At 40.5% G+C, this 23746-nt stretch overlaps 1 protein-coding gene across 2 annotated transcripts in view; it reads left to right on the forward strand.

Moving 5' to 3' along the window:
• Positions 1-23746, forward strand: part of ATG2B (autophagy related 2B) — a 73063-nt gene that overhangs the window by 36294 nt on the left and 13023 nt on the right. Inside the window, exons 19-34 of one of the 2 annotated variants that reach the window (XM_008702438.2) lie at positions 3927-4084; positions 4468-4640; positions 5107-5257; positions 7944-8143; positions 8314-8394; positions 9744-9850; positions 10012-10104; positions 10682-10752; positions 11121-11197; positions 11451-11621; positions 13181-13322; positions 15042-15244; positions 16299-16525; positions 17618-17726; positions 18675-18869; positions 19751-19852. In XM_008702438.2, coding sequence (XP_008700660.2) covers positions 3927-4084; positions 4468-4640; positions 5107-5257; positions 7944-8143; positions 8314-8394; positions 9744-9850; positions 10012-10104; positions 10682-10752; positions 11121-11197; positions 11451-11621; positions 13181-13322; positions 15042-15244; positions 16299-16525; positions 17618-17726; positions 18675-18869; positions 19751-19852 — 2260 coding nt within the window. The remainder of the gene's footprint in view (positions 1-3926; positions 4085-4467; positions 4641-5106; positions 5258-7943; positions 8144-8313; positions 8395-9743; positions 9851-10011; positions 10105-10681; positions 10753-11120; positions 11198-11450; positions 11622-13180; positions 13323-15041; positions 15245-16298; positions 16526-17617; positions 17727-18674; positions 18870-19750; positions 19853-23746) is intronic. The other variant, XM_040641469.1, reaches the window with a different exon arrangement.

Consider the following 23746-nt stretch of genomic DNA (forward strand, 5'->3'; position numbering starts at 1 on the left):
ATGATCTAAAGTTTAGGAACCACTGATCTCTAGACCATTCTTCTTTTATGGTTAGGAATATTGACCAAGAGTTGACAGATGTGCGAGGCTAAGACTGAGCAAAATGAAACAGCTAGTTCAGGGTCTAGCCCAGAGGTCAGAAGAGCTTAATCCCGTTCTTTCTCTTTCTGCATTTGCTTGAGCAGGTGGCTGTTGGTTAAATTGGGACATCAGAACAGAAATATGCACCTTAAACATTCAGTTTATAAATATGTTCACTTAGGGGCGCCTGGGTGGCTCAGTCGTTAAGCATCTGCCTTCGGTTCAGGTCGTGATCCCAGGGTCCTGGGATCGAGCCCCGCATCAGGCTCCCCGCTCTCCCACTCCCCCTGCTTGTGTTCCCTCTCTCTCTGTGTCTCTCTCTGTCAAATAAATAAAATCTTTAAAAAAAAAAAAGTTCACTACAACTTCTTTTTTAAATACAAAGCCTTTTTTTTCCTTCCTTTTAATATGAGCCATAGGTTGGAAGTTTTACACAATGTATACCTGAAAGATTTTGTCTACAATTTTCAGTTAGTGAAAAAATAGTTTCAAAGGAATCTGAGTGCAAAATCCTTCTCGGTTTTTAAGATTTTTTCCACCTCGGTCTGTATATTTAAGTCATCTGTTAGCATAATATTGAGTTAAAGTATATTTACAGCCATAAATACAGGTGAGATGAGCCCATTCAAGGCCAAACACAGTTGACACTTGGTGAATATACAGAACATAGAGCTCACCTGATGGGAGCAGACTTCTTAGGTGTGCTGGAGAGTATTCCCAGGGAGCCAATGGTTAGCATATGGGGGGCGTCCGTCAGTATGGCGGTGGGGCCGTTGATTGCTCAAATCAGGGAACGCGAGAGTATCTGTTCTGCAGAGTTGGTTAAATAGTGGTTGCTGAGGAGTGTTTCTGTTCTACCTTACTCTGCCCCCTTCTCTGGCTCTCAGGTACCTACAGATATATAGATGTGGAAGTGCTCCCTCACCCTGTGCGTCTTCTAAATCACATATCTAAGTTCTTCGGGGTGGCACTTCTTTGCCCCTTATTTGGCTTTGAATAGGTCTATTTTTATTTTGAGTTAATATTTTATTTTTATTATTTTTTTGAGTTAATATTATTTTAAAGTTTTCAAGTATTCTCAAACTTACAGAGAAGTCGCACGTATAGAGCAAAGAGCTTTTTCCCCCCCGAACCACCTGAGAGTAAGCCACTGGCCTGCCGCCCGTCCCTGAGCACTTGAGTGCGTATGTCCCAAGGACGAGGATGTTCGTCTACACAATCATGATTCAGCCGTCAGAATGAGAAAACTAATATCCTGCATTACCTAATCCTCACACCCCATTTGAGTGTTGCTAAATGTTTCAATATTGCCCTTTTATCTATATAATTTTTTAAATTTATTTTTAGTTTTTATTTTCATACATTAAAAAAATAACTTTCTGAGCAGGAGATACAACCAACTCATACATTTTAAGATCTTGGTTTATTTATGCAAACAGTCATGGAACACTACATCAAAAACGAATGAAGTACTGTATGGTGACTAACATAATAAAAAAAAAGATCTTGGTTTATTCCTTTAGTGTCTTAGTCAACAGACTCTTTTTAGATAGACGGTCTCAGGTAGAGGAGAATTTTTTCCATTAAAGTCCTTTAGACTCTAAAAGAATTTTCACTAGCTTTGTTAAATCAGATATTTGTGTATTATGTTTCAGGCCCATAGCCACAGAATCATGGTAATATGTCCTTAAATATCTTCTTTTTTTTTTTTTTTAAGATTTATTTATTTGAGAGAGAGAGAATCCCAAGCAGACTCCCCACTGAGTGAGGAGCCCAACCCAGGGCTCAGTTCCACAACCCTGAGATTATGACCTGAACTGAAACCAAGAGTTGGCCATTTAACTGACTGAGCCACCCAGGTGCCTCTGTGTCCTTAAATATCTTAAGTGTTTTCTTTCTTGGTATTAGAAATATCATCCAGGGGGCGCCTGGGTGGCACAGCGGTTAAGCGTCTGCCTTCGGCTCAGGGCATGATCCCGGCGTTATGGGATCGAGCCCCACATCAGGCTCCTCCTCTATGAGCCTGCTTCTTCCTCTCCCACTCCCTCTGCTTGTGTTCCCTCTCTCGCTGGCTGTCTCTATCTGTGTCGAATAAATAAATAAAATCTTTAAAAAAAAAATATCATCCAATGTTTTACAGTATTAATGATATCAAGACTGTGTTTAGACCAAAATGTAAATAAGGAAAATGCAAAATCCCATAAAACTTATATTTAAGAACTCCAGGTTTTACATAAAGTAATAGTTTCTCTAACCTATGAAGATATAAAGAATGGTTTAGGGAATAAGGTAAAGGAAGGGCATTTCCTGAGAAAATTCTTCATTTTATATCTTCATTATTTATTTTCAGAGGAGTTTAGAGTAAGAGCTGGGTTTAGACTCTTTCGTTTCTTTGTCCTGTGGGCACTGTACCCAAGAAGGCAGTGAGCCAGTGAATACCACAGTTTGGGGGCATAGCCGTCATTGTGTCTGAGATGAGACCTATTTCTGCCCAGTATCTCTGGTATTCTTCACCTACTGATGGTTCCACACGGAGAGCTTTTAGGGTGAGGATTTCAGTCTACCGAGAGTCACGGTACTCAGTTCTGGTTTATACTTTCTAGGGCTTCAGAAGCTTAGGGATTGGCCCCGGGAAGTTCCTAGACAAGTGGCTTCTCACAGCAAGGGCCAGGGTTACGTCATCGCTTGGCACCTTGATTGGTATTCACACTAGGCTTTACGGTGAGTCTGTGCCTTTGGCAGTCCTGCCATGTGAGTCATCCACTGGTCCTTTCATCAAGGCCTCAGCGCCTGCTACATGACAGCCACCGTGCTAGGCACATATAAAGATGACCAGGACCTAAGGCCCTCTCTGAGAGGCTACAGTCTCAGAAAGGGAAGCAAGAAAATACTGTTACAGGCGCCACGACTGAGTTATGTATGTGAAGGATTCACTGTGGGTCCAGATCTAACAACAGACTTCAGAGAGGACATAGTGAAGTCTGAGTAATTCTGAAAATGTAGAGCAGGGGTGATCGCATGGGGTGAGGGGGTAGGAGCAGGAGGGCATCTGAGTAGTGATATTTCTTTGAAAAAGTAGGATGTGCTGGTAGTCTGGCTTGATGTATACCACCCATTAATCACCAGTATTGACTTGGCTGTGCAGCCAGTAGAGGGTTTCCTCTTTGTTCCCTGTTTCATATGCATTCTTAGTCCATGCCCACTTCCCAGGGAAGTTGTGCTTTCTGTGGCAGAGAGAGAGAGAGAGAGAAAGCCGTTATCCCTAGGAACAGTGAGTAATGAGGAGAGCTGAACTGAGACCTGGAGGAGATCCGGGCTGTGGCCCCAGTCCTCCCACAAATTAGCTGTGTGACCTTGGGCAAGGCACTTAACCTTTATGAGGCAGTTGCTGTAAGTGTGAAGTCAGAGTAATGATTTTTCCTTGGCTGCCCCATGGGTTTGGGGGGGGGGTGTCAGATGGGACAGTGTGTGGTGTGTTACAGTTTACAGAGTGCTCTCCTGTGTGAACAGTCTTTCCTTTGTTCTTTACAGATTCTTAAATTAACTTCCTCCTTTTAAGTGCATTTAGGTGTATGTAATTTGCACACAACACAGGTAAAACCAGGGAGATAGGTAATTTGGTACTGAATTGTACAGTCCTTTCTCACTGCAGTAGAACCGCATCAGTAGCTTTTCCATTGAAAGGACCTAATTAATGCTTTTAAAGAAAAAGCTGCTTTGTAGAATCTAATTTCTAATTCCTATTTAGAAAAATTATTATTCATGTGACTTCTTAAAGACATGTTCTTGAGTTTCCTTTCAGTTGAACTACGAGTTATGTATTTTTCAACTTTTGTTTTCCATAGGATCTTTAATGACTTGCTGCTGTGGGAACCAACAGCTCCTTCACCAGTGGAGACATTTGAAAATATTTCCTATGGTATTGGTCTTTCTGTAGCCAGTCAGCTGATTAATACCTTCAACAAAGATAGTTTTAGTCCATTTAAATCCACAGTTCACTACGGTAATATATTTTAAATTTGTTCTGACTTAAAATGCCGGGTTTATCAATAAAATAGTAACCTTTTCAGTTGATAGATTTTAAAATGTTTCTTGGATATTTTCCCCTTGTAACTATATTTTATAATATCTTTTAGTAATTTATAGTAATTCTCCACTTTTATCTACATATTGAGAATATTATCAATTATGTTATCTTTATAGTGATAGTATGTACATTAAGTTCAGTGGGAAAGAGAAAAATACAGAAAATACATTTTTATTGTCATGCCAGATTCTTGGTAAAAAAACAGGTTGTAGGATAAGTATTTTTGTGATAATATTCCAGTGGCTAGTTTATTTCCGTAGCTGTCAAAACCATATCACTATGACATTTATTTCTCACAGATGAGGAAAGTGGATCCGAGGAGGAGACGTTGCAGTATTTTTCTACAGTCGATCCCAACTACCGTTCCCGTAGGAAAAAAAAACTAGACTCTCAGAACAAGAACGCGCAGAGTTTTCTCTCGGTTCTTCTGAGTATTAACCATGGACTAATGGCAGTGTTTACAGATGTCAGGGTAAGGATTTGCAGAGCCGAAGTGTTGTTTCAGATATATCTTATTTTAAATGTGCCATGGTTACACCCGCCATCATCCAGGTAGCGGGAGGTTGTTTCAGTGCCCGAAGAAGGTCGGGGTTCTGAGTCACTCTGCAGTGACAGCAGCTTTGGAGAGCGAGCTTTTCACTGCGGATCATAAGACAAACCTTGTATGGACCTTCTTTTGGCAAAGTGCTAGTTCTGCTGCTGAGGTGATCACTAGTAGTTTACCTGTTACAGAGGAGGGTGAAGCACAGGGATTCATTCTGCAGAGGAGACCCCGCACAGCATTTCGTGCGACCAGGGTGTGTGGTTTGAGAATCAGACAGCTTTGCCGCCATGTGGGAGAATCCTCTAGGCTGAATCAGGAGGGAGCAACCCAAGGGGCATTCTGACTTTTCTGCATTTAAATAATGACTCCTCTGTTTCTCTGATCTTTTTATTAGCAAGATAATGGAGAGCTGTTGGAAAATAAGCATGGTGAATTCTGGTTAGAGTTCAACAGTGGTTCCTTGTTTTGTGTGACCAAGTATGAAGGCTGTGATGACAAGCACTACATCTGCCTTCATTGCAGCAGTCTCAGTCTGTACCACAAAGGTAGGACACATGTTGGATGTGTGTTCTGTTCATCTCTGTGAACCCATTTAAATTCTGTTTAATAAAGTTTTTTTTTTTTAAAGATTTTCGGTATTCGTTTGAGAGAAAGAGTGCGTGTGCCCTTGCGTGAGCTAGCACAGGGTGGGGGGAGGGGCAGAGGGAGAGGGAGAAGCAGGCTCCCTACTGAGCAGGGAGCCGGATGTGGGGCTTGATCCCAGCATCCTGGGTCATGATCTGAGCTGAAAGCAGACGCTTAACCAACTGAGCCACCCAGGTGGCCCCTAATAAAGAAAATCTATTGAGAACAGAACTCTCATATTAGAAATTTTCTGTGGGGTGTTCTTTTTTTTTTAATAATTTTTTATTATGTTAGTCACTATACAGTAGATCCCTAGTTTTTGATGTAAAGTTCCATGATTCATTACTTGCATATAACACCCAGTGCTCCATGCAATACGTGCCCTCCTTAATACCCATCACTGGCCTATCCCAATCCCCCACCTCCCTCCCCTCTGAAGCCCTCAGTTTGTTTCCCAGAGTCCATAGTCTCTCATGGTTGATTCCCCCTTCTGTTTACCCCCCTTCCTCCTTCCCTTTCTTCTCCTACCAATCTTCCTACTTCTTATGTTCCATAAATGAGTGAAGCCATATGATAATTGTCTTTCTCTGCTTGACTTATTTCACTTAGCATTATCTCCTCCAGTCCCGTCCATGTTGCAGCAAATGTTGAAAAATCGTTCTTTTTGATGGCTGAGTAATATTCCATTGTATATATGGACCACATCTTCTTAATCCAGTCATCTGTTGAAGGGCATCTCGGCTCCTTCCACAATATAGCTATTGTGGACAATGCTGCTATGAACATCAGGGTGCATATGGCCCTTCTCTTCACTACGTCTGTATCTTTGGAATAAATACCCAGTAGTGCAATTGCTGAATCATTGGGTAGCTCAATTTTTAACTTTTTAAGGGACCTCCACACTGTTTTCCAAAGTGGCTGTACCAACTTGCATTCCCATCAACAATGTAGGAGGGATCCCCTTTCTCCACATCCTCTCCAACAATTGTTGTTTCTTGCCTTGTCAATTTTTGCCATTCTAACTGGCGTAAGGTGGTATCTCAATGTGGTTTTGATTTGAATTTCCCTGATGGCTAATGATGTTGAACGTTTTTTCATGTGTCTGTTAGCCATTTGTATGTCTTCATTGGAAAAGTGTCTGTTCATATCTTCTGCCCATTTTTTTATTTGATTATTTGTTTCCCGTGTATTGAGTTTGAGAAGTTCTTTGTAGATCTTGGATACTAATCTTTTATCTGTAGTGTCATTTGCAGATATCTTCTCCCATTCCGTGGGCTACCTCTTAGTTTTTTTGACTGATTCCTTGGCTGTGCAAAAACTTTTTATCTTGATGAAGTCCCACAAGTTCATTTTTTCTTTTGTTTCTCTTGCCTTTGGAGATGTGTCATGAAAAAAGTTGCTGTGACCGATGTCAAAGAGGTTGCAGCCTATGTTCTCCTCTAGGATTTTTATGGATTCCTGTCTCACATCGAGGTCGTTCATCCATTTGGAGTTTATTTTTGTGTATGGTGTGAGAGAGTGGTCAAGTTTCATTCTTTTGCATGTAGCTGTCCAATTTTCCCAGCACCATTTATTGAAGAGACTGTCTTTTTTCCACTGGACGTTTTTTCCTGCTTTGTCAAAGATTAGTTGCCCAAAGAGCCGAGGGTCCATTTCTGGGTTCTCTATTCTGTTCCATTGGTCTATGTGTCTGTTTTTGTGCCAGTACCCTGCTGTCTTGGTGATTACCGCTTTGTGGTATAGCTTGAAATTCTGTGGGGTGTTCTGATTCCACTGTCAAAGTAATACTTATCATAAATTAGGAGTTGACTTTATGCTTTTTCTGGGCAGCAACTCTCTTGAGGTACAGTAGTTCATGTACCATACAATTCGGCCATTTAAACTATCCATTTCACAGAATTGTAACCAGCATCACGATCAACCTTTCCATCACCCCCAAAACAGGCTGTGCACCCTTTGGTTGTAACCTCCCACCCCCCAGCACTAAATAACCTCTAATCTACTTTGCCTCTGTGGATTGTGTATTCTGGATGCTTATGGAATCATGATACATGGTCTTTTGTGGCTGACATCCTTAATTTGACGTGATGTTTTTAAGGTTCATCCAAGTGTAACAGTATTTTATTCCTTTTATTGCCAGATAATATTCCACTTTATGAATGTACCATATATTATTATCCACTGATGAGTTGATGGAACTTTATATTTGTTACTCTCTTTTAAGCAGCATTTCCTTTTTGGTAACAGAAAGGATTTACCATCTTTTGAGCACATTCCCTGTTACCCTGTGAATGGAAGATACATTCTTTTTTCCCCCCAAAGTATAGAAAACAATATGTAGTCTTAATGTTTATCAGATTTTTCTATTTAATTTTCCTAACATTTCATATCTTAATTTTTTTTTTTTTTAAGTAGGGTACTGTCAGTCATACCAACATTAGCAGAGAGGTACAGGTTATTAATGCCAAGCTGGTTCTTGGTCATTCTGCCTCCAGGATTGTATTATATCCAATGGAAGCATGTGGATTTTTTTGGGGGGGTTGTGAAAGCCTGTGAACTAATTTCAGGTTATCATTTTGTTATATTGTCACCTCATTGTCGATGTAGGCGTAGTAGATGGAGCGATTCTTCCTACAGAAACACGACTGCCCAGTTCCACCCGTCCACACTGGTTGGAACCTACTATTTACTCCTCTGAAGAAGATGGCCTCAGTAGAGGTTCCTCAGATGGTGTTGCAGGAGACACTTTGAATATGCTCTCTGTTGCAGTTAAAATACTCTCTGATAAGTCAGAGTCCAATACGAAGGTTTGTGTTTTTTACTTTTTATACCATTAAATACTTGCCGTTTGTTTGATTACTAGCTAAAACTGATTGCATAAAAGGCAACACATTTATTTTCTTACAAAAATTTTTCAGGTTTTGAATTAGAGGGTTATGTAGGTAATCAGTGTAACTTTTTGTGTCGTTCTGTGTAGGAATTTCTCATTGCTGTGGGGTTGAAAGGAGCCACACTCCAGCACAGAATGCTTCCTTCTGGGCTTAGCTGGCATGAGCAGGTAAGAGAGTTGTTATGTACATATTTACTTTTTACTTTATATTGACATGTAATACACACTGTAAAGTTACAAATCAGAAATGATGAATATGCATTGAATTATTGACGTAAACACTCCTGTATAACCACCTCTTAGGAAATAGAACATTATCACCACTCCAGAGTGAAATTGATTTTTTACCTTAAAGTTCCGACCCTAAACATCTCAAAGACAGAGTTCTCTTTTAAGTCATTTAAGGGAAGGCACTCTGTGTCCCAGAACCTACAGAGCACCTGGCATAGAGGAGCAACAGATGACGTATTGACTTGTCCTCACTCCCTAAGTGCCATAATTTCACAATTATTCCCTAGGCCACTAACATGCTTCAAGGCATTTATAAGGATTTCTGTAATTAATTTCCAATGTTTGATTAATGAAATACAGTTGGTTCTTTTCTATTGAGAATGAAAATTACTGCACTGGGATTCTTTTTTTTTTTTTTTTTTTAAAGATTTTATTTATTTATTTGATAGAGAGAGAGACAGCCAGCGAGAGAGGGAACACAAGCTGGGGGAGTGGGAGAGGAAGAAGCAGGCTCATAGCAGAGGAGCCCGATGTGGGGCTCGATCCCACAACGCCGGGATCACGCCCTGAGCCGAAGGCAGACGCTTAACCGCTGTGCCACCCAGGCGCCCCCTGCACTGGGATTCTTGTTCATTTTCCTTAGAAAGAGGAACTTTTTCTTTGTACTGAAAAATAATAAAATATTTTATACCTGAGAGTTTTCAGAGTGCTTTCGTAAAAGCATTTAGGAAACCTGAGGAGACCTAGATCTGTGTAGCAAGGGTAGAGAGATGGTAGGTGTGAACACTGAACTCAGTTGTAAGGGGGAGATTTCGTCCAACCTCATTTAGTTAGAAATATAGGAGAATCTCTGGTTTTCAGACTGAGCTAGGTATAGTTTAAGGAAAAATAACTTTGGTGGATTACATAGAAAACCAGATGAAATGTAAGCATTCTTAGCAAAGTTTTTTTTTTTCTTCCAAGAATTGTCTCAAGCAAAGTAATGTGCAAGTATATTATACATACTTTAGTTTGTATCATGATTTTGATATGAATCATCTCTTGGAGAAGATAGGATTTTCTCAAGACTTCCGTAGCATTGCATTTGTCAGATGGGGCTCTCTCTTCATTTCAAACTCAAGAGTGGTTTTGCAGATAACTTTTTGAAATGAATGGCTTCAAAATGATGATTTTTTTCCAACAAATGGTTGCTTTTTCTGTGAGATATTTTACATTGGTATTAAGGATATCCTATCCAAACTTTTTTCTCTTCTAAAGCAGGGCATTTTATATTTTTGTGATCATAGATCTTATACTTCTTGAGTATTGCCGATGAACCTGTTCTGGGGTATAACCCTCCAACTTCGTTTACAACTTTTCATGTTCATCTCTGGAGCTGTGCACTTGATTATAGGTCAGTTCACAAATGGAACAAAATAAAGCTTTATTCAAAATATGTACTAAGTTCTGAAAAAATACATAATTTGAATTATAGAGTTAAGGTTCCAAATGCTCTTTTAAGGGAGTTTCTGTTGTTGCAGCAGACTGATGTTCTTTGTTTCTTTTTGGTATTAGGCCTCTTTATTTGCCGATCCGATCTCTTCTCACTGTGGAAACCTTCAGCGTTTCGAGTAGTGTGGCCTTGGACAAATCCTCATCTACTCTCAGGTGCATGGGTAAAAATGAAAAAACTTCACTGTCTGCCAAATGCAGCTGTTCCAAACAGGCTAACTGATGTTTGGCCAGAGGTTGAAGTCTCAACCTTTTGTTAAAAATCAGCATTCTTTTACTCATAGTCATGTCCCTTTATCCAGGTTTTCAGTTTTTCATTTTCAAACGATTCATCCCATCTCTTTATTTATCACTGTTTTTTGTTTTTAGGGAGGAAATGAATTCTTGAGATTGGTAGTTTACTTTTAAAAACAGAAATCTAAACTTCCTATACTACCTGGTAACACTTTATTTTCATAATTTAGATCTCGTGAATGTGGGCGTCTATTAAAAAATGCTGAAAACTTAAAATTAATTTGAGCAGATGTTTCAGTCTCATTCTTTACACCATTTAAATATTTCTAGCACTTAGAAGCAGTGAGTTTTAAAGAAATGTTAGATGCCACTTGTAAGAATCAACATATGACTTTGCTAACTTGTATATCAGAAGAATGATACAACTAAGTATGTCATGATCGCATGTCATGTATTCAAAGTTAATTTTTTGGATGTTGATTTTATATTGTTTCCTCAGAATAATCTTGGATGAAGCTGCTTTGCATTTGTCTGACAAGTGTAATACTGTTACTATAAATTTGAATAGAGGTAAGAGTTGAAAAAATCTGAGATAGATGAATATTCTTTGTATGTGAATATTTTAGAGTGTTTGAAGTAACGCTGTTGAACTAAGGATCTTTTTAAATACCAGCTTGAAGTTGTAATGTCCTTAGAACATCAGTTAAGTGCATCGAATTATATATACTCTATTTAATGTAAGATTAATTTTGTTCCTAAGTAAAATAAAGGCAATTGTAGGACTTTCATAGGATGAAAGTGTATTTCCATTGCATTCTAAATATTTGTACCACTAACTGCCATGAATTTTAAAGAGCTGCTAGTTTTATTACATGTTGGTTGGATACGCATTTTTTGAAAGCTTTACTCAGATATTTTGTTATATTAAAAAATTTTAGATTATGTTCGTGTGATGGATATGGGGCTTTTGGAATTAACCATAACTGCAGTGAAATCTGATTCTGATGGAGAGCAAGTAAGTTATTAAAATAAATGGAAATTTGTACTTAACTCATATTTTTCATAGGCAAGACTAAAGAGTTGAATTTACTGTAAAATTATTTTGGTCAAAAACAGATAAAATATTTTAAAATTAGGATACAGTTACAAATACACATTTCCTTTGGCAAGTAAATTCTGTTTTATTTAATGTAAGCCTATGCAAAACAAGAAAGTTTTGTCTCTTGTTTGGAAAGCCTGTTCATTTCTTTTCCCTTGTGTCCGTCCAGACTGAGCCGCGCTTCGAGCTACACTGTTCCAGTGACATTGTCCATATCAGAACGTGCTCCGACTCTTGTGCTGCATTGATGAATCTCATTCAGTACATTGCAAGCTACGGGGACTTACACGCGGCAAACAAGGTGGAGATGGAGCCTGGAGCCCCTCACAGAAAGATGAAGGTATAGCCAGCAGCATCATTCGTTATAACTAACTCACCCCTGACACCTTGCAGCCACGTGAGTGACGCGTGGGCGTCCGCGAGGGCTCTGTGACCGGCATGAGGTAGAAAAGAAACTTTGAAAAATCACCCATCTGTTCTTTACCTTCAGAGTGATGGCATCTAGAAAGGTGATTCCATAGGTGTTTTTGGAAAACCATTCTACTGTTTGATATTCTTTGTTTCAGAACATTAATCTTTTCGGCCAATGAATACTTTCTTCCAGACTTGAGTTATTTTCATCTCCCCTCCAGGAAGAAAAAACATTTAGCAGGCAAGAGCTTGTTCTGTGCCAGTCGTCTGTAAAAATGCTTAGGAGAGGAGAGAAACAAGTGTTAGTATTATTACCAGAAGACTTACATTATCTTTTGTTTGTTACGTATGATTCAGTTCGGTTTTCAGCATATTTTCTCATTTGTGAATTCCTTTCACTCAGTGTGTTAGAGAGGTTAAAGATTATCACTGCCGTTTTACAGATGAATAAGTTAAAGAGAATTAGGTGATTTGCCCAAATTAGTAGCAGAAATAGCAGCAAAACTCAGATACTTTGATTTCTGGGTCGGGGCTTTCTTGTGCCCCCAAGCATCACCTCTCTGTCCTCTCTTATGTACAGATTGAACAATGTCTGGTTTGTTTAGCATTTTTAACTTTTTAGTGCTTTTTCATTCTTTTTCACAGCCTGCTCTGTGAGCAGGATTCTCCGTCTCGTAGGTAATGGAGCCTCTAGTAAGGGTCTGCCTGGCCTTGCGTTGTCTTTTGTTCAGATGCTCTTACACTTCAGTGGTGTTTTGCTTCTGGTTTTGACTCCTTGTTCTTGCTATCTTCTCACTGATAAGAAGGCAATTAATGACACTCCCTCTCTACTGTTTATTTTCTTTTTAAAAACATTCTCCAGTTTATTAAAAGTTACTTTAAGTTATCCCTTTCAAATTGGATCTTTTCATTTTAGAGTCATGCTTCCATTTAAAAAGCGTGGTCTGGATTAAATGAACCCACAGTGCACTAACCAAAATGGTTAAGCATCAGTGCTGGAGTTGAGCCCTGTGAGTCCCCACTTAGTAGATTTCCCCTGCTGTGTATTCTCCTTCCTGTCCTTGGGTGTCCGTCTATTCCAAGACACGAGACTCTGACCTCTAGCGGCTTTGTGTCCATGGGGCGAGAGTTGGTCAGCTGCCAGATTTGAGCAGCTCCCGCTCTGCAGAGAGAGACTGCTTCTCCCCAGGCCTCCCTGCAGTGTTCTTAGTGTTTTCTCTCCTCTAGTGTGCTCTCTCCTCACCACCCCGGCTCACGGTGCTGGCTTTGAGGCGACGGCACACTTATTTCTGTTTGCCGGTAGTTGTTGGGGTGATGATGACGTTAACAACTTAGAATGCGACAGCGGCCGGGCAGAAGGGTGAACGATGGCTATGCTCCTGTCTCTGGTGTCTTTGTAAAATGTCACGTTTCTAGGACAACATCATGCTGAGTAGTTTGCTTCTTAGGACATTTTCAGTTATTTTTAATTAGGTGTTTTGGTTGTAGGTAGATTCCAGTGGTCGCTCGTCCTCACGAGGTCCAGTACTTCCTGAAGCAGACCAGCAGATGTTACGTGATTTGATGAGCGACGCTATGGAAGAGGTTGACCTGCAGCAGGCCGCTGTGTCTGCGCAAGCCCAGGCTAACGGTAGGACGGGCCGGGCCTCCCTCCCCGGGAGCACTGGGGCCTCACTTGAAGCTTATGTTATTTGTATGCTTATAAATTCTGCAGTAAGTAACTTACTAAAGGAAAGACAAGTCTGAGTTTTGGTGGATATTTATTCGTCAATCCTCTTGTGTTGATCGAGCGTCTAGTAGATAAAGAAACACCGGCCAGGGTGTTGTGGGGGACACAGAGTAAATGCAAGACAAGCTTATCTTTTCTGTTAGCTTAGAGTTTTAACACAGATCGGCAGTAAGCCAGACTGATGTTCTTATTTATGATTGAGAAATGACCTGAGAAAGTGCTTCAGAGTGTGTCACATCCTCAGCTACTGATAGGAAGGAATTGGAATTGTCTCATTAGATTTCAGTGAAAGTGAGAGGAGTTGGCTTAATTTTAAAGAGTGGCTGGGGTGTAGGTATGTGGAGGGGAGAGAGAAGGTAGTCTTGGCGAGGTCATGAACGTTGAGGCACAGAAGCATGCAGAAGCCGTAATTATCTTGCAGCTCAGGCTCTTACTGGAACAGAAGCTTGCTTCTCATTGGAAAGAATTGGCCAGCAAAGTTGGATAAGCAGAGAGGAACCAGCCAGTGGGAGAGCCCTGAAAGCCAGCTGGAAGCATCTAAATACTTTGAATCATCTATCTAAAAAAATATTTTTTTATAATTGGATGAACATAGTCATTTCTATATGTTCTGAAATCTTAATTTTTAAAAATTATCTCATGGCATTATAAAAGTTTAGGGTTAAATTGTTACTTTTATTCTAATTCAGTGTAAATTAGAACTCAGGAAACAAACAGGAACTTTCAGCTTCCTACGTACTACATTATCTGTAATAAATATTAGCAGGTAACCTACTTATGTGGGAAAGAATGTTTCATGAATATTTACTGAGCAGCTTCAATATTCAGGTGCACCGGGCACCTATACAGGATGAGTAAGTCCAAGGTGCTGCCATAGAAGAATTTAAAGTCTGGGTCTGTGAGCCTCTTGAGGCTAAGATGTCACTTTGTTCATCTTCACGTTCTCAGTCCATATCACATGGCTGGAATGACAGATGGAATGGAGAAGGAATTAGTGGATCTACTATATATTAAAATGCATAAAAATGTATGTTCACATTACAGATTTTGGCGTGCGTGCAGTCTCTTGTGAACCACATTGTCAGCTACCTGAGAACAGGTGGCCCGTTCGGGTATCCAATGCCCCATGAAGTAGTCTGTTTATTGTGGGACACCGCTACCCGCTTGGCCACTGTTTCTCCCACCTCCCCTCTATATAAGCAGAGATTTCCTATAGTTTTAGGGGAGGCACTGCCAGATGTAACCAGTTGTTCCTCCCTTTGCAGTATTGTTCCAGAAGTTTCCAGGTCTCCACCCATAGAACAGAGTTGTCAGTATGCAGTTCTGGCTTAAAGAAAACTCAGTCGACACTAATCAGCTGCCGCCGAATTTCTGAGCTTCTCTAGTGTGAATGACTAAGGCTTGCTATGACTTTATGAGACCATCATTAACTGTTCTCTTAGAGAACTTCAAACTTATAATCAGTCTTTTTATTAGTAATTGGTTAAAAATGAGATATGGCCGGGGAAAACATTTCAACGTAGTGTGTATCTGACATGTGGTTAAAATGCTTACTAAACGTTATTGTTGTTGATATTTCAAAATGTGCCAAAATTGAGTGTTGTATTCTTTTTTACCTAGGTGTTTTGGATGAAAAATCTCAAACTCAGGAGCCATGTTGTTCAGACCTCTTCCTGTTTCCAGATGAGAGTGGGAACGTGTCCCAGGAGCCCGGCCCTCCTTACACCTCGTTCACACACCACTTGATTAGTGATGCAATGGCAGGTGCGCCCACTGAGAATGACGACTTTTGCATTCTTTTTGCACCAAGAGCAAACATTCAGGTAATAAATGGCCTTAAGGTAGTGTTACAAGTTGAATTGACCAAAGGGTACCTGAGAAAGAGTCTTCAGATTTTTTTTTTATAACTCTTGGCAGTTCACAATGACTTCATTTTGTAATTTATTATTGAGGCTTTGCAAATGTTTGCTGTACTTTACTATTTCTGTGACACATGGCTCTAAAACTCAGAGAAGAATGCTCAATTTTGCAAAGTTTTTTTTAAAAATTATTTTTTTTAGATTTTATTTAAATTCAAGTTAGTTAACATATAGTGTATTAGTTTCAGGGCAAAATTTTCTGCATAGATGATTAAACTACAGATGTTACGCGTAGTTAAGATAGCTCTTCAGGGCAAGGAAATGGCGAAAGGAGTGCTATCCAGGGTTGCTAGTCCAAGAATTGAGAAAGGTAAGATGTGGTTTGTGTGAAGGCTGATAGATGGTTGATAAGTGTAATTGCCATGTGAGAGTCATGCTTCCATTAAAAAGTGTGGTCTGGATGTAATGAATGCACAGTTCACTAGAATGGGTAAGCCCTGGTGCTAGATTGAACTTTATGAATCGCCGTTTAGAGTATATGAATTAAATCACTCAGTAGTAACTTGGTGAATGAATTTGTTTTACTGCATCCTGGGAAATTAAAAAGAAATAAAAGCAGTCAAACTCAGGATAACTTCTTTATTAGGATCATGGTAATTTGGTCAGTATGTTGAAGTATGTGAAGTTTGCAATGTAGTATTGACTCTGAATTAAAGAACTATGCACACACACACACACACCCACGTGAGCACACACCCACTAAAACTGCCTTTTTATTATCAAATGTTAAAAGCCAGATTGAAGACTATGAAGACTCCTCGTGGGGTGATTTACTAGAATAGAAAGTTCATTTGATGCTGAATTATGCAGAGTATCCAGTGTGATGATTAATATCAGCACTTGCCCATTTCATGTATTCATATTGTTATTAGATGCAGAATCAAGAAATTTTGAGATATGCAGCATGATCAGTGGTCTCTACTGATACAAGACCATGTGTGTTCCCTGTTTATTTTAGGAGAAGGAGGAAGAGCCAGTTGTAAAAGTGATGGTCGATGATGCAATTGTAATAAGAGAGAATTACTTTAGTCAGCCCGCTAAGAAGACGGATACGAGCAAAGCCCCGTTGCACTTTCCCATCCCTGTTGTCCGTTATGTTGTTAAAGAAGTCTCTCTCGTTTGGCATCTCTATGGAGGAAAGGATTTTGGAACAGTCCCTCCTACTTCTCCAGCTAAAAGTTACATGTAAGTGGATTTCTACATAAGTTTTGTTTTGTTTATAGGCCATTCTTTTCCTAGAAAAATACATGGAATTTGTCATTTTTTAAAGAAGATTTTATTCATTTGAGAGAGAGAGAGAACACGAGCTGGGGTGAGGGGGAGAGGGAGAAGCAGACTCCCTGCTGAGCAGGGAGGCCAGTGATGTGGGGCTCGATCCTGGGACTCCGGGATCATGACCTGAGCTGAAGACAGATGCTTAAACGACTGAGCCGTCCAAGTGCCTGTAGAATTTGCCATTTTAAGAATTATTAATAAAGTAGTATTGAAAACTATGTAATTTAAATGTTACTCTTTTAATGTTAAAACTTTTCATTTGTAAAGTTAGTTGCGTGGGTTTGTATATTTACTAAAATATGGTCACTTAAGTGATTTTCATTGCCACCCCAAATTTTTTGGGTACCTACCATGTGCCGGAGCCTGTGTTAGAGGCACTTTCACTAAAATGAGTAAGACTCAGGGGCGCCTGGGTGGCTCAGTTGGTTACGTTTCTGCCTTCAGCTCAGGTCATGGTCCCAGGGTCCTGGGATCAAATCCTGTGTCGGGCTCCCTGCTTAGTGGGGAGTCTGCTGCTCCCTCTTCCTCTGCTGCTCCCCCTGCTTCTGTTCTCTTGCTTGTGCTCTGTCAAATAAATCTTTTAAAAAATTAATTTTTAAAAACTTACAACTTTAATTCTTTTCTGTATTGATTGGGATTTTTAGGACTTGTACTCTGACTGTAAGGAGTTTCCAAATAAGGAACTCCTCAGGAGGTCTTATTTTTCCATGTCTTGTTATATGAACACCAACACCATAGTTAGATTTTTCTGTCGTTCTAAATATTTAGCAGGCAGATTATTGCCACAATGGCAGTAATAAAATTCACGTTCTCAGAGTCTCCAAAGCATAAAGATGTGGCTTAGGTATAGGGAAACGCAGTTTGTGGCAATGTGTTGATAAGTCTGTAATCTTATTTTCTCTTTTTATCTTGCTATTTTTCCTGAGGTCATTCATTACTTTTCTTTGAATATTTCCTTTAACAAAAGGTTGTTTTGTTTTGTCTTAATTTTTCCATTTATAGCAGTCCCCACAGTTCACCTTCTCACACACCCACAAGGCATGGACGTAACATGGTATGTGGGGGAAAAGGAAGAAACCATGACTTTTTAATGGAAATACAGTTAAGCAAGGTAAGATGACATTTTGAAAGGAAAAAACCACTGAAGTAGGAGCATTAATTGGGGGTTCTTTGGTTACTCCCCAACCTTGTGGTCTTGAGCATAAGTCCCAGCTCTTTGGATTGGAAAAATGCAGGGTCTTGTAAAACTTTTACTACTTCTTTCTCAAATGTTCCGAGAAGTTTGAGGGGTTTTGTTTTGTTTTTGTTTTCCCAGGCTGTCCCTAGAGGAATCTCTGAGTTGAGCAAGCCTCAGAATCCCCTCGAGGGCTTGTTAAAACACAAGTTGCTGGGCCCCAGAGTTTCTGAATCAGTATGAGGTGGGGCCCATGAATTTGCATTTTTAATGAGTTCCCAGGTGATTCTGATACTACCTTTCCCAGGACCACACTTGGGGAACCACTGCCTTGGGGTATCTATCTGGGAGGGCTCCCATTGGATAGGACCTGTGTCAGCTCCTTCATGAATGTCTGGAGACCAGTATGTCCAGGTCGCCAATGACATCATATGCATTCAGTTCTTTCAGCTTGTCTGGGATTGTGCCAAGTGTCATATATTAGGGTACTTAACATGGAAATATTGTAGTGATGAAGATTCCATGCATTTCATTGTATCCTCCCCCCGCCTTTGGAATTTGAACCTTGCCGCCACTGATTCGTTTTAAAGCAATGTCATAGGTATGCAAGATGATAATTTTGTGTATTATTCTTATACAGGGTTTTACTTTGAAAAGGATAGGGATTTTGCCAAGATCAAATGAGAGATGTCAGTAGAACTTGTGTGGTGGGGCACATGTGGATGAATAAAGTGAACAAAGGAAGGAATGTTCTGTTGTTCTGTGAAAGTGGAATCAGAAGCTGAGAATTCAAAGAAATTGATGGGCGGTATTTTGCATTTTAAAGAAGAAATCTAATTTAAATGAAAGGTAAAAATGTTTGTGTGTTCCTTCTTGTCTGTGAAGGTGAAGTTTCAGCATGAGGTCTACCCGCCTTGCAAACCGGAGTGTGACTCCGGCCTCTTAGAGCACCCGGTCTCCCGCCAGGTGTTCATCGTGCAGGATCTTGAAATTCGAGATCGTCTGGCAACATCACAAATGAATAAGTTTTTGTACCTGTATTGCAGTAAAGAAATGCCTCGAAAAGCCCATTCCAACATGGTAAGATTTAAGACCTCATATTTCCTGTTGTATATTTGTTTTGGAAAAGTGTGTTTATTGTATCTAACTGCAGAAGATTAAGATTGGGGAAAATTGAAGGTTTTTTTTTTTCCTCATGTTAATATGAAAATCCCTTTTAAATATACTGCTTAAAGTTTTGCTACTGTTTTTAAAGATTGTATTTATTTCAGAGAGTGAGCAAACGAGCAAGAGCAGGGGAGGGGGCAGAGGGAGAAGCAGACTCCCCGCTGAGCAGGGAGCCTGATGTCGGCTCCGGCTCTGTCCCAGGACGCCTGGGGATCAAGACCTGAGCCGAAGGCAGATGCTTAACCGACTGAGCCACCCAGACACCCCTTATTAAAGTTTTATTTAAAAATTATTTTACATGTCACTTTTAGGGTCCCTTAATTATAATTGCCAAAATATTGATACCTGAGGAGAACCGGAAGCCCATGGTGATCTACACAAAATATTTAGTATTGCTGGAAGTGTTCCAAATTTCTAACACTTAAACTGAGTTTTACTGGAATAGGAGTGATTCGCTCAGGATTGCTACGAAAACATCCTAGAAGCTGTCTTTGGGGTGTGGCTCTATGGATTTGCTTCAGGGGCCCAGTGGACCCCCCGGGACAGTGCACGTATCATACTGTTGTTTGCGTCTTTCCCACTAAAGAGGACCCATACCTCTCCTGAGATTCTTTAGGGAGTATGTGACCCAGAAAAGTGTGATTCGGGCCTTTAAACAAAGAGAGGAAACAATTCCACTTTTCGTTCTCCTATAAGGAATAGAAATGGGTTTTTTTCCTTTTCTGTTTTTTTTTCTTTTAAATGAAAACAAGGTTGTAATATTATTGGGGGGAAAATGTTTTTCTTACTCGTAGTTGACAGTGAAAGCATTACACGTGCGCCCGGAGTCCGGCAGGTCACCTCAGGAATGCTGCTTGAGAGTGTCCCTGATGCCGCTTCGCCTCAATATCGACCAGGTTTGTACTGCAAGCATCGTGTGTGGGGTTATGCATCTACGTCCCAGATTCAGAGGGAGAGATTTAATTTAGGTGAATTAAAAATATTTATTGTTACTTAACTGTTACGAAGTTGCATAATTGAAGCGGAGGTCTGCTGGCAGAGAACAGGGCAAATTCATCAGGCGTTTGGGATCTGAACTGTTGGTGAGTAAGCATTATTAGATGTTGTGCTCCAGTCTCCTCATTGTCTGCGTGACCTAGCCCTCAGCCCCTGCTTCCCATTCTCACGGACACACACTCAGGTGTTTTCAGAGCTGGGAGATGACCCCCTGACACCTGTGATTGAAAGATCAGAGGGCTTGTCTCTTAACCCCAGCACCTGGAAGAGAATTCTTCTGCCCTGGGCAAGGTGACAAATTCGTGAATTGCAAACCTGAACAGGTCACAAACAACAGATTTGTGGAAAGACCTAAAGAAATCCACTTTGCTGTATTCTAGCAAGCATTCCATCAACTTGTTCTGGGTTTTGCTTTGACTCAGCTGTTTAAAACATCGTTGGCGCCTCTTGGGCAAACTTGATTCAGGGTGTGTGAGCACCTGATGCTCTGTAGCCATGTGGTGTAGCCGTGAGGGGCACAGGCTCTGGAGTCAGACTGGGGTTAGGACCTCAGTTCTCTTTCCCTGTAGTTGTGTGGCTTTGGGGACATGACTTCTCCAGGCCTCACTTCTTCACTGGTAAAATCGAAATCAGAGAAGTAGGTGTAGAATCATTTTTTAAAAAATGAGGATCAAATGAGCCTCGCATGTAGTAAATATTTAGCTTGGTGCCTGGCACACAGTGTTAAAGAGCAGAAGTGTTAACTGTTGTTCTCATTACCTGAAGCACGTCACAACTGAAGAAAATGGAGTTCTTAAAACAGCCTGCTTGGGAAACAGCAGAAGTAGAGTTCTGTGGGGTGGCACTGTTGGTTTGCTTACGTGGTACGGATTGAATAATGTTGACTTGTTATTTAAATAAGTAACGTATTTCAGGAATAAGGTATTAAATGATAATTATCTTGCAAAAATATAGGCATTTCTCAGAAAAAAGGTCTTGTGAAGCACAGAAGTTCACAGCTTCACATTAATGTTTGTAGCTTCTGAGCGGGGGCTGACTTGCCAATGCGTACTTTAGATTTATATTCTCTCCTCATGAGAAGAATTTCTTTGGATACCCATATTTTAGTTTGATTTATCCATACATTGCCCTGTGATTGAATAGGAGTACGATCAAGTATTTATGGGAAATTCAATCCGTGGAAATCCGTGTGAGCAAGAATTTGAGCAACATACGTTTTTATGGCATGACTTTGCCAGATGTAACAAGCCCAGTTTTCTTTTCCTTTTTTTTTTTTTTTTTTAAGATTTTTAATTTACTGGGCGGGGAGAGAGAGTGAGACTGTGTGTGTGTGTGTGTGTGTGAGAGAGAGAGAGAGAGAGAGAGTGCGCGCACACGAGTTGGGAGGGGCAGAGGCAGAGGGAGAAGCAGACTCCCTACTGACCCTGGAGCCTGATGCATGACTCGACCCCAGGACCGTGGGATCATAACCTGAGCCAAAGGCAGACACTTAACTGACTGAGCCACCCAGGCGCCCTGCCCAGTTTTCTTTAATAGACTTTTTTCTTTAGTATTGAGCTTAATTTCTTCTTAGAACTATAAAGCATTGTGATTTTGAAACAGGGAGATACTAATCTTTGAGAAAAGAGGAAAATCACTGTTTTGGCTGACCTGAGGAGGAGTGGGAAATCGTTCCCCAAGATACGAACCCGAGGTGAGCACGGCCACACTGCAGGTGTGTGCTGATGGTTTTGCTGTGCAAACGTCCTTTCTGGCCAGCACCTTCTAAGATCAGCTTGCCTTAGGTTGAGAAAGCAAATGGTCATCTGAAGAGAAAACCAGATACTTCTCTATTTTTTCTTTTTGAAAACAAATCAGTGAAAAATGATAATGCTTTGAGTAATATTTTTCTTACCAAGCATGTCTCTGACTTTATTTCTCTTGACTGGATTATAGATATTAAGTATGAAAGCAACACACTGTTTTCTCATGTTTTCAACAAAGCTGCATTGCTCTTGAAGTTCAGGGCCATTGCTTCCAAAGCTTATAGTGTAGGCAGGACACTAGGCAGAAGGAGCGATTTTCTTCTGGGGAAGAGTAAATAGGTGATGAAGGTCATGTAACTAGGCGGTTTGAGATCTGCACTTTGAAGAGGCCAGATTTCCTGACTCTCCTAGTCTGGTATCCATTTCAGTGTTGCACTGCCTGGAAATCTGTGCAGGGAAGACATGCTTGTTAATCGCAAATGATTTGCTGGATGCCAGCCTCGTCCCAGGTCCTATACTAGGGTGCTGGGGATACAAAGATAACTGAACATCCCCATCCTCAAAGATCTCTGTATGGGGGTGGAGGCTGACATAAAACAGATGTCTTTAACACCCTGTGGTAGTCCCAGTGGTAAAGATAGGCATAGCGGGATATGCCCCAGCAGAAGGGGCTCCGAAACCAGGTGGGGAGTTCAGAAGAGTGAGGGGGTAATCAGGAAAGGCTTTCTGGAGGAGGTGACACTTGAGGTGGGTCTTAAGGAATGTGGTGGAGTTAGTTGCATTAAGCTTTGTGTAAAGGCATTGAGGGCCTAATTCAGGTTGTGAGAAGAGATGTGAGGCCATTCTGGTAAGGTGAGTATGTGCTTGGCTGAGGTTCGAGCTGGTGAATACATAGCAGGACTTGTTTGCACATTTGTGATTTTTTAGCATCATTACTTGATTGCCTGAGTATGACATAATTAATTATTTTAACACTTCTATCCTATGGTAGACGATACTGTTAGTAGTTTCTTAAAGCTAGAAATAACTATAGTCTAAGTTTGTAAAAATAATAAAGCACATTTTTTGAAGTTTTACGAAGTCGATTGTATGGAGGTATAATTTACATACAGTGAAATGCCAGGATTTTAGGTGTACAGTTTGAGCTTGACAGATACACTTGAGTAACTACTAACCAGTCGAAATAGCGTTTTCTGTTCCCTTCAGAGTCGTTTCCCACCACCACCACCCCTCCCCCCCCCGCCGTGCCCCTTTGTGGTCAGTCTCCACCACCCCAGAGTAGCCATTGGTCTCATTTCCATCACCGCAGGTTAGCTTTTTCCGTCCCACAGCGTCATGTGAATGGAAGTGTATCTGGCTTCCTGTGCCAGGAGCTTCATCTGTGCTGAGGCTGTCGATTCATCTCTGTTCGGTCTTTTCCTTTTTATTGCTGAGCACGGGTGTCGTTGAATGGCTGTACCACAGTTTGTGCATCCATTTCCATGATTTACATTCGGGTTGTTTTCTTGGTTTTGGCTTTTAGGAATAAAGCTGTTATGAAGTTTGTACAAGTCTTTTTATGGATCTTTGTTTTCATTTGTCTTGGATATTATAAACCACTTCCAGGCCATAAGGCAGATGTGTATTGACCATTTTAAGAAGCTGCCAGTCCCCCCCTCCATGGTTATACCCTTGTACATTCCCCCCAAACATGAGAGCTGCCGCTGCTTCACACTCTGACTAGACCTGATACTGTCTTTTTAATTTTAACGATTTTATTTGGTATTCATTGTGGCTTTAATTTGGATTTCCCTGATGACTAATGATGCTAAGCATCTTTTCACATGCTTATTTGGCATCTGTATACGCTTTTGTGAAGGGTCTGTGTCTTACTAGTTTTAAAATTAGGTTATTTTATTGAGTTGTAAAGAGTTTAGCATAAATACCAAAACCAAAACTTCTGAGAGCATATCGAAATGCTGTCGATTAGTATAACCTCTTCTGTTGTTTTGTGCATTTGTAGTGAAAATGGATAAAAGCCACTGTCTCTGTGGTCTTCCCTCTCTCTCT

This window comes from Ursus maritimus, unplaced genomic scaffold (genome assembly GCF_017311325.1).
Source record: "Ursus maritimus isolate PB19 unplaced genomic scaffold, ASM1731132v1 scaffold_25, whole genome shotgun sequence".
In the NCBI taxonomy this organism is placed as follows: Eukaryota; Metazoa; Chordata; class Mammalia; order Carnivora; family Ursidae; genus Ursus; species Ursus maritimus.